The following is a 10,758-nucleotide window of genomic DNA, read 5'->3' as shown; positions in this document are numbered from 1 at the left end:
AGTGTAAGGAAAAAGCTAGCATAGCCCGTTCAAAATAAGTGGCATTTACAATTGTTTTTTTTAATGTTTGTTGTTTTTATTATTATTATTAAATTACTTTGCATTTTCCTATATTGCTTAACAATTAACAAAGGGAGTATTTTTCAACGCTATAAACGGTAGGTAGTTGTAATAATTACATCTATGTTAAATACTAAGTAATAAATCTTAGGTGGAATAAAACCTTAGAATTTGCCTGTGCAATGGCAACAAATACCTTCTCGAATATTTTTATTCTTCACATAGGAGCAATGCGCCATCAAGTGTCAAGGAACTGCTATAGTTTATTGTGAAAGCGGGAGTGAAAGGTTTCGGTGAGTTCAATTTTATCCATCAAGTCATCCATCAAAATAACAATCACTTCCTGTTTTTGAAACGTACTTTCATAGTAAAAGCCCTTTTCAGCCGACTAGAAGATTACACAATATTTTATTTTAATGAAGAAACTGTGCGATAAAAAAAGGATTAAAATTTATATTACATTCATCTTTTAAAAATGAAATTATTAAATATATATTGGCAATGAAGATACATGTTTCTTTTACGTTGACGACGAAGACCGGAAGTTTTTTTGTTGAATGTTTCGAATGTGACATCGCTAGTTTAGCTGCCCGGCTGTGTAGCACCCAGTGCTATAACAACAACTTCAGTAATGCCTTACTCTGCTAAAATCGGCCCGTCAATCCTAAGCAGTGATCTGTCATGTCTGGGCAGCGAGTGTGTGCGGATGATGGAGTGTGGAGCAGATTATTTGCACCTCGACGTCATGGACGGGTTAGTTTATCACTTGTCTTTCAGTAGCTAGCTCGCATGCTAAACGTCAAAGTGCAGTGCACGAGGGAAAGTTTGCAAATATCTACAGTCTGCTTTTTAAATTAAATTAACATAATATATGTTTTTTAAACAGGGTGTCCTATGTGTAATACTTGTAGTGTTTTATTGAGTTTTACTGGCACGCAATACACGTAACTTTTCTGAAATAATTTCGTCAACAGAACTGCACTATTCAACTTTATTGACATTGTTAAGATGACAACATTAGATTGTATAATCTCTCATCTTTGTCACTAAATTAAAGCCCGTTTTTTCCAGCCATTTTGTACCAAATATAACGTTTGGTCATCCCATGGTGGAATGCCTGAGAAAGTCATTAGGCCCAGACCCTTTCTTTGGTGAGAATCTATTTAAAACCATATCTACAAAAACAAGCTCGAAGTCTAACTATCCATCTTGTTGTGACTGTGCTGGTGTTTGCAGACATGCACATGATGGTTTCCAGGCCCGAGCAGTGGGTGAAGCCCATGGCTTCAGCCGGAGCCAACCAGTACACGTTCCACCTGGAGGCCACCAGCAACCCCGGAAACCTCATCAAGGAGATCAAACAGAGTGGTATGAAGGTGAGGATGTGCCGCCATATAGAAGGAAATACTACAAACATAAGCTGATCTTTTGTGGTCATTGTGTGCAGGTGGGCTTGGCCATAAAGCCTGGTACTACAGTGGAAATGTTAGCACCTTGGGCCAACCAGATTGACATGGCTCTGGTCATGACTGTTGAGCCTGGCTTTGGAGGACAAAAGTTCATGGAGGACATGATGTCCAAGGTACAGCATGAATTGCACAGGGGGAGTATCAACCGCACGAGAGGACACAAGGAAGTAAAATAGCAGCAGTTTGTTTACGCAATTTCTTGTCTGTACAAAGAAGTTAGCGAAGGGGTGCAATGAAAAGGAGGGGAGTGAAATTGTTAGAAAAAAGTTTAGCAGAATATATATTTATTTTTTTCTGACATAAAATACTTTGAAAATAAAAATGACTTCATTCCCAACATGCAACATGTCTGTATTAATTACAAATAGTTATCAAGTAATATTAAATATTTGTGTAAAAAAGAATTCTGCATATTTCTGGTTAATTTAATTCTCATCTCATTAAAAGTTTTCCCCCATATTTTGTCTATATTCTCTTTTTAAAGTACTATTACAAATTTATTCTTGTAAAAGTGTATATATTTTCTTTACTGTTTTTTTTCCTCGCTAAATAAATGTTACATATAATATTTAAAAAATACATCAGTTTCCTCCCTAAAATGACCGTTTTTAATGAATTTATTTTCATAAAGCCCACATTTTTTGTCATAAAGTTGTTCCCATAAGGTCCTGTAAGTTTTTTTCTGTGTCAGAATACAAATGTATTTCAAAATGAACAATTTATTCTGATAACATAACGTTAGATAGCCTTATGAGTTATGTTACAGATTCACAGATGAAGGCATCATTTTCCTACTTTATTCTTGCAAAATGGCTTTTTTTGTTCCCTCTTGCTGTCACAACTTTATTCCTGCAACATTTCCTAACGTATCATTTCTTTTTTGTAATGCTACAACTTTGTTTACATTTTAGCCTCGTGTTGTCTCATGTCTTTTCCATCTGTGCGGCCAGGTAACATTGTTGAGGGATCAGTTCCCCTCACTGGACATTGAAGTAGACGGCGGCGTGGGCCCGGACACCATTTACAAATGTGCAGAGGTGAGCGAAATAAAACGCACCTCGATCTGATTAAACGTAAACAGAAAATGGTTGCTCTCTATTGCTGTTACTTGCAGGCAGGTGCCAACATGATCGTGTCAGGCAGCGCCGTGATCGGCAGCGATGACCCTCGCTCCGTCATCGCCCTTTTGCGCACCGTGGTGGCTGAAGCCATACAGAAGCGCACGTTAGACCGCTGAGGTGTTTGTTTGTTTGTTTGTTTGTGCGTACGTGCGTGTGTGGGTAAGTCACTATGGCGACGCCACACCTGTCCATTCACCGCAGCACTTAGTCACTCTTTGGGTAGGATGTTTTTTGTGCTGGATGTAGAAGGTGAGGCTTCTTTGGATGGGAGGCCAATTAATGACACTGAACTGTAAACATTCCTGAAAATAGTTTTTACCCACCTGGAAATGATATATCAAACTTAATATTTTTCTATCAACTGTATATACATGTGCTTTTGACATAAGTCCGTGGAAATTGGTTTTGTTAATTAAACAGCCTTCGATCATCTGTTATTGTTTTGTTTGGTGTCCTTGCAATTGGAACTTGACAGTTACTACTCTGTAATGATCTTTGTGTGAATGTACACTATGTAGGCCCTGTGTATGGATGTGTGTGTATGTACGCAACGATATTACAGTATGTGCAGTCGCCCCTCGCCATATCGTGCTTCGGATTTTGCGGCTTCTCTCTATGATGGTTTTGCAAAATATATTAATAAATCATCTCTGTTTGGCACTTGGAATGCTTCCAGGGCGGTGTGCAAGTGACTCCACAGCGGACCCGTTTTGCAGACATGCCGCGTGTATACTTTTTGCTACCGGGGCATGTTCTTTCTCTTTTGTTACAGACCTAACTTGAAAGTGGATATGTACTTTTGTACGTTGAACTACCAGGGAGCGTTTTCAAACAGGTGCGAAGAGATGCTTGTCATTCAAGTTACGTTGTGTGGCAAGTAAAACTGAGAGGGAAGCTTTTTATAATCAGCCTTTTGCACGGCTGTAGAACCAGGCCTGGAATGGGTTGTAATGGAGGATGCTCTGTTGTATTCCCACATCACATCATGAGCTGCGTGTGTGGGGAGTGTGCTGCCGAAACACCTCATCCGCCTCACAGCACCACACCAACACACTCATTTTCCCCACACCATGTACAAACATGTACAGGAGTCACTCAAGGAGCAACAGTTTGAGGATTGAGCAAGCCTTCCCTGTTGATAAACAACGCCTCGTACATGAAAGTCAAAATTCTATGGCCCCACGGTCTCAGTCTGACGAACAGATTTGATAGAATTAGCAAGTAATTTCAGTTTGAGATGTGGAAAGTGTTGTCGTTGGATGTGTTTCTTATCACAACCAACATTTAAAACAAGTAATGCTATTTGCCTCCACTTGATGTGGTTCATCTGTGCAGGCGCTCTGACAGCAGCTTTCAATTAGAGATTTTTATGTTTGCGACGTTTTGCGTTTATTATTTTTGTTACTACAACGTGATGTTCAAGCTTCAGGGTCAACTGTTACATACAGTGCTTTAATCTTGGTGCTAACCATTCAGGAATGGCTAGTAAAAGTTGCAGCAGGGAGTCTTAAAGACGTGTTTGCAGAGGAAGACGCCTGCTGTCAATGAGGATCACTGGTGACATACTTCAGACGGCGAGCGGCCCGTGCTCAATAATGCAGCACGTCTTTGAGGCAAATCACACACCTTTAAATTATTGATGCTGAAAATCTGTTTTTTTTTTCGTGGGGGGGCCTACGTCACATGCTTTTTTTTTGACAAAGTGCTTGTGGTACAGTTTGTGTATGTAACGTGTTTAAAGAAAAAACCCTGTGCTTAATGCGTAGTGACACATGTTCTCATAGTACATACATTGTGTCAGTGGCAGTGATGCAGCGTGGCGTGAGGCAGCTGTCAGATGCCGACAGCGAAATAGGATGTCTCCCATTGCGCTGTGCTTCCTCTTTGCCACTTTCAGCAGGGACGTGAATGCATGCTTTCAATTACAAGCGGCAAGCATCACACATGCACGAGTCCTGACGTGTACAGTACAGTACAGGCACTCCAGAGTGACGCCATGACAACCGCTAAACAACCGGTTACATTTTACAGTAACTGACACATGCACCATGTCAACCTCATAAACACAATCGTTGGGCCATCGCGGCCCGACTGACTTGAGTTTTGACCTGCAGCACAACCGTCCTAACAGAGAGGAGCAGCCCCCCCTCTCTGTTATGACGACATAATAGTGTCCCCACTGAGTCTGGCGCGCTTTTATTACTTTATTCTGACCTGAAGACATCAATAGCGGTGCAATTCCAACACCATATATGTACAGTGTTCCCTCCCTCTATCGCAGTTCGCCTTTTGCAGAATTTTTAAAAAATTATTTAAATTTATTTAATTATTATTATTTTTTTTTTATTACTGCATATGAACGTTACAGGCCGAGCGTGGCCCTTTAAGAAGAACTGCATGGTGGGAAGTTGAGTGTCTCTCTCTCTCTCTCTCTCTCTCTCTCGACCCTCTTGCGCCGACCATTGTTTTCTGTATCCTGATTGGCTGTAGGCTATTGTCAATCAGTCTCGGCCCTGCTGTGTCTCCTGTCTCATCGCTAGCTTGTTAGCTTGTAAATGAACCTTTGGTTCGAAGGAGGAGGGCTGCAGCAATATGGTTTAACAAGGATACAAAAACGCTACAGTACAGCGGAACGGCGCCAGAGCGAAATTGAGGGCTATTTTGGGAACCTATGGCCCGTGATAAACGAGGGAACACTGTATCTCCAACTCACAAACACGTCTCTGGTCCTCCTTAGAACGACACTCCTTCATTGCCACTCGACTACAGTGAGGTGCATTCAGGGACACTCCGAACATCACAATGTCTCTATTATGCGTGCATGTTTGGTCTAAATAAACAAAAAGACAAAAACATTAAGTGAATATTGTTGTCACTAACTCTTACTGCAGAAGTACAATTTGCTGCATTTAAGTATACTTGGGAATCCCAGGAAATAAAATCTACACTTTAAGAAATGATGTGGTGTCTTTGAACGCAATAACCCACACATAGTTTGAAATGGTGATTAATCATGATTAATTAATTTGAAAACTGATTAATTAGAGGACAATTTTTCATTTGACAGCCCTAATGATTAACAAAATAAATGGTAAACAAGAAAAGAAATGAAAATTAAATAATCAACTAAGTGTTCTGTCAAATTTGGCGTATTTGGGAATATTGTCACACACAAGTGTCACATGACTGTACGCGCATTCATAGAAGAATATGGCAATTCTTCTGACAATTATGATCGTAAAAGCACTTGTCTTTCGAACCCCTGATACAAGTTATGTGGCAACTGTGATGAATTTGAATACTTATATGACAGAACCATGACACGTGTTATTACACATTATTAATACTAGGTGGCGCTACAAAGTAAACAAAAGGAAGGAGAAAAAGCAAGACTCTTTAAGGATCATTCGACTATCTTTGTCACGACTATTGAAATGATTGAAACACGAGAAGACCGGAGGGACCACTGGTACGTGACAGCTGTTCTTCTTCTTAACTTACAAACTGTGTCGCAATGAGTAATAATTTGATTCTAAGGTTGTCAGCCTAACCTGAGCTCCTGTAAGTAGTTGAAGTGTGAAATAAAAGTCAAGAAAATCTACTGGAGCTGAGTTGATAACTTGAAACATTAGAGGGAACGTTGCCTCTTACTCCGATGACTATCCCTTGAAATACACGCAATGACCGTTCCTCCAGTCACATGAAAATGAAAAAAAAAACCCAAACTCCAACTATCCATAACTGCCAGGTCGCTTGAGTACCATTATTAATAAATGAAGACACTCACTTAACCCCTTACCTTGCAATACATCATCACTGACACGCCCGACGTCTGCTAGTAGCTTCGACCATTAGCAACTTCCACCGGTCATTGGCGGGAGTGCTTGTGGATTTGTCGCTCAGGCAAATGTTACAAACTTAAATGGAACGGCTCGTCGATAAAGGGTTGTATTTGTACTTTATTTATCCCACAGCGGGGAAATTCACTAGGATTGAGGCAACTCCCAACCTCTGCACTACAACATCATCTGGAGCAATTCAGAATCAGTATTCATCTGAAACCATGACAAAAACATAAAACTTGTCAATAAAATACATCTTATCTACTCACCAGGTAGGTAGCATTCTATCACATACAAGTGAGAATAAGCAGCTTGCTTGCTGCTGTAACAAGTAAATTTCCCCGCTGTGGGATAAATAAAGTACATACATACATACATACATACATACATACATACATACATACACCAGAGAGCCAGCCTTTGTGGGCGTAACTTGTCTTGTCCAAGACTTTTGCTCTGATCAGCCAATCAAAGGATGAAAAAATGCTGATGTCCTGGTAAGGCCAATCTGAAATCTGATTGATTAAAGGAACAGCCCCGACATGGGCCAGCACTCCTGATTCTGAAGGCCCTGGGCAGATTAGCTTGACCTGGCAACATGTAGAAACTGAAATCTGATTGGACAAAAACATCTAACATACAGAAGCAGTGCAGCCAAGGAAAAAAAAAACACAGTTTCATGGTGAAAATACTAGAATTTAAGTTGTAAATGGAGGTCAGTGCTTTGTGATAGTGTTTAGGCCAGCAGAGAAGGTTTTGCTGGCCCAGACAGCACACAATCTACAGTATCTGTTTATCTACACGTTGAAGTGGTCACATTTACGCTACAGTAGCTTGCTAACGCTTCCAGAAAGACCATTATTCAAGTCTGCATGGATACCACACTTACTTTTACACAGGAACTAAGATATGCTTTGCAAACTACTTAGTTTTGTTAACGGTTGTGCTTCTGCATTCCAGTTCTAATATAAAGTCTATTCGAGTGTGTAAGCCTTCTAGAGCCCCCAGATAGGCTTTTACACCTAAATGGAGTCAGACAGCCATCATGTGTAACTTTTGATGTTCGGAGTAGTGCCGTGAGGGACTGTCTGTCCTTCCTGGGTAGACGTGCATGGAGAGACTTGATCAGAGCAAAGACAGACAGCTCTATCCTTAAAAAGAACCACCACGCCACCACGGTCCTCCTTTTTAAGTAGGTGGCTCCATCACGTCCACCCTTCCTTCCAGTGATATTAGCAGAACTGGAGGTGATGGATGGACTGATGGAGGATTTGAGACTTCATCTCAGCGCGTGAGACGAGACTTAATGGACTCTTCAGCTCCACTCTAAACTTGTCTCTTCTAAATCACACAAAGAAAGCTGCCACATTAACTCTGGAGAATAGACACACTTCCGAGGTTTGATAACGACTCTCTCATCATATTCTACTTTCCTTGTTCCAGTGTGTAATGCATTTGTGCAAACTTTAACTAGACAGTGCCCTTCCTGGAAATGAATGTGTCTCAGGCCAAAGACACAAATATTATTATTATTATTGTTATCATATTATTAATAGTAGTCGTGGTAGTATTGTTGGGTATACTGTATATTTATTCTACATGAGACAGCAGTGCCTATTTTGATAATTAATGACTAGTGCCTAAATTTGCTTATAAATTTGTTGATAAAAATCTCATTAAATTAATTGTGAAATGTTATCAATTTAATACTATATTGTTAAAAAAAAGACCATTAATTACAATGAATGAACGTGAAACTGTTCAATTAATAATTTGTATTCATTTCCGTTTCAATATTTGACCTATGCATCTTCTTTCAACAGTAGATTGTTAATGACGACCGACTTTTTTGTTTTTGGTTAAATGACTTTAGTTGAACAACGTCTAATGCATGAAATAATAATGGAAAAAAAATATTCAAACAGTTTATCATGACATGTACTGTTAAGTTTGACGTGTTTTACTAAGTTAATATCTAATAAAAAGTAATACCTTACATTCAATTTTAATTTTGTGGTTGCATGACAGGTAATAATGACATATTTTTGTTAAACAAACACGTTAAATATACAGTATTTACAGTAAATGTATTCCCTTACTTCTGTGAAGTTCTTTATTTATAAAAAATGAACAGCAAAAAAAGTGTTAAATAAGTGAAACTATTACGAATGGATCACTATATTTTAAAAAATCAATGGAATAATGTATCAATAAAGGAATTATTTATGTAAATGAATGAATTGGGGAAGCAAGGGATTACATACAGAATCCAACATATGAATGAAACATGGTTACTTTAAATTACTGGATGGTACAGTTCTAAAGAACATACATAAAACTATATTCATATTGTGGTTACCTATGGTTATTATTCACATTTATTGAACTTTCTTTTGGGCGGGGGTGGGGGGAATTAAAGATGCAACATATTGACTTAAAAATGAAAATCGAAACTGACTTTGTTGCATTTGATATGTTGCAGAAGATATGGTGAAATAAATACGAAACGTATCAATACATCAAAACAACCTAAATATGCTAAATGCTTCAAATGCAGGACTTACTATTCATTAAAAAACACCATAAATGGATCAATATATTCAAAGAATATGCTTATGATTTGAATTTATTGTTACTTTGATAAATCAGCTAACAAAAACAATTATTACCTAACATAACATTTTATAATTGATTATACAATAAAAAGGACAATTTAATTCAACTATTATTGTACATTTATTGAATATATTGACATGTTAAAAAATGGTAACGTTTGAATTTACAAATACATTATTTAACAAAAATAAGACATTAATACATAAATGTCAGTATTTAATTTGTTTTTACCTGCATATTAAATGCATTTAATGTATATTCAGCTGTACTGCCTCTTTGGCCCTGTCAATCAAAAATAAACATTATCTTTGTAAAGGCGTAGTATTTTCTACATCGTATGTGTGATTAGCAGGTGTACAGTAACATACTTACTTGTATTGCCGTAGGATGGATGCTGAGCGTATTGCGTCGTCTTGTGTTGACTCCATCATGTGTTTCATTAATGAGGCTTTAAAGCGGAGCTGCAGCTAAATGTCTTGGCGCCAGCTAATAAAAGTACATGGGTACATCTGACATGCTTGCGACTTCAAACTTATTCACAATGAGGGCTTGGGGGTGGAAGTCGTGTATGTGGAATAGTCAAATATTCAGTGAACTCATGAAAAGAGGCTGTTTGAAGTAGCGCTGCCTCCCAGGAGGAAAGACTTTCTGCATCTCTCATTTTTTATTTTTTTTTTGTTCCTTCCTCTCGCTGCCACTTTTGAATCTATTCCCGCTCGCGTTCATGCTCTGTCTTCTCTCACACTCGTCATTCCGTTCTAGCGATGTGCTATACATCATTGTGCGTCAGCGCTAAAGGAACATTAGGAGAGTGTTTGCCGTCTCCTTCTTAGTCATAATTACCTGCCCTCCCACAGGAGAACAGAATGCCCATCCCTGCTGTTGTTGCTGCGCTTGTTGTGTTGTTTGCTGTTGCAGGCCTCGCTTGTGCACGAAGGCTTTATCTGAGTGTGTTACCAATGAAGATACACTGTAGCATGCTTACAAATCCTAACTAAACACTGACCTGCTCTGCATGCCCTGCAGCGCCGTGGACGGCCGCGGTGTAAATGATGCATAAGAATCAAGTTCAAGTGGAGACTCTTGCTCAACTTTATTTTGTATGCGCGTGGGTGTGAAATTGTATGTCACATGCTAACGGGGGCATTTATTTACTCCAGCGCGGAGAGTATATCCTCAATGAGAGCCATTTTTGTGTACAGATGAGAAAAACAAGTACATACATTTTACATGTACGGCCGTCCCTCACTACATTGCGGTTCGAACACAGCTCCCTCACTCTATTGTGCTTTTTCAAAGGTTCATTCAGAAATGATGGCTGTTTCGTGGTTGACTACGTCCTATTGGAAGCCAAAAGTACGCATATTTTAGCACATTGTCCATATTTTTTTCCCCAAATTAAGCATTTTCAAGCATAGAAGCGGCTAAATGCGCTAAAATACAAATCCAGTATTAACACCAACTTGTTAATGTGGTATTCTCCACTGGCCACTAGGTGTCAGGAATGACTGTCATGTTCCGTGAGACCATCACCGAAGCAGCCACACGTGAACAACCGGCTTTTATTGCAGTTTAAATGAGTTCATAACAGGCACAATAATAACTCATTCAATACCAAAGATGTATTTATACGTTTTTATAAACCTGAAG

The 10,758-nt window shown here is 39.0% G+C and overlaps 1 protein-coding gene across 1 annotated transcript; it reads left to right on the top strand.

The window, feature by feature from the left end:
• Positions 1 to 626: 626 nt before the first annotated feature.
• On the top strand, positions 627 to 3,300 carry rpe (ribulose-5-phosphate-3-epimerase). The gene is made up of 6 exons (XM_054787241.1): positions 627 to 813; positions 1,132 to 1,211; positions 1,297 to 1,436; positions 1,508 to 1,642; positions 2,480 to 2,566; positions 2,644 to 3,300. The coding sequence occupies exons 1-6, from the start codon at positions 692 to 694 to the stop codon at positions 2,764 to 2,766; spliced, it is 687 nt and encodes a 228-aa protein (XP_054643216.1). The 5' UTR covers positions 627 to 691; the 3' UTR covers positions 2,767 to 3,300.
• Positions 3,301 to 10,758: the final 7,458 nt, after the last annotated feature.

The sequence above is a fragment of the Dunckerocampus dactyliophorus genome, chromosome 9 (genome assembly GCF_027744805.1).
Source record: "Dunckerocampus dactyliophorus isolate RoL2022-P2 chromosome 9, RoL_Ddac_1.1, whole genome shotgun sequence".
NCBI classification, from domain to species: Eukaryota; Metazoa; Chordata; class Actinopteri; order Syngnathiformes; family Syngnathidae; genus Dunckerocampus; species Dunckerocampus dactyliophorus.
Note: the sequence above shows the minus strand (reverse complement) of the source record. Positions and strands in the feature narration are given on the sequence as shown.

Excerpts from the sequence above, each read along its gene's own strand:
- rpe (XM_054787241.1), top strand. The coding sequence starts at position 692 with ATGCCTTACTCTGCTAAAATCGGCCCGTCAATCCTAAGCAGTGATCTG. Across the intron at positions 1,212-1,296 it reads AGGCCCAGACCCTTTCTTTG|ACATGCACATGATGGTTTCC; the intron begins GTGAGAATCTAT and ends TGGTGTTTGCAG. Across the intron at positions 1,437-1,507 it reads TCAAACAGAGTGGTATGAAG|GTGGGCTTGGCCATAAAGCC; the intron begins GTGAGGATGTGC and ends CATTGTGTGCAG.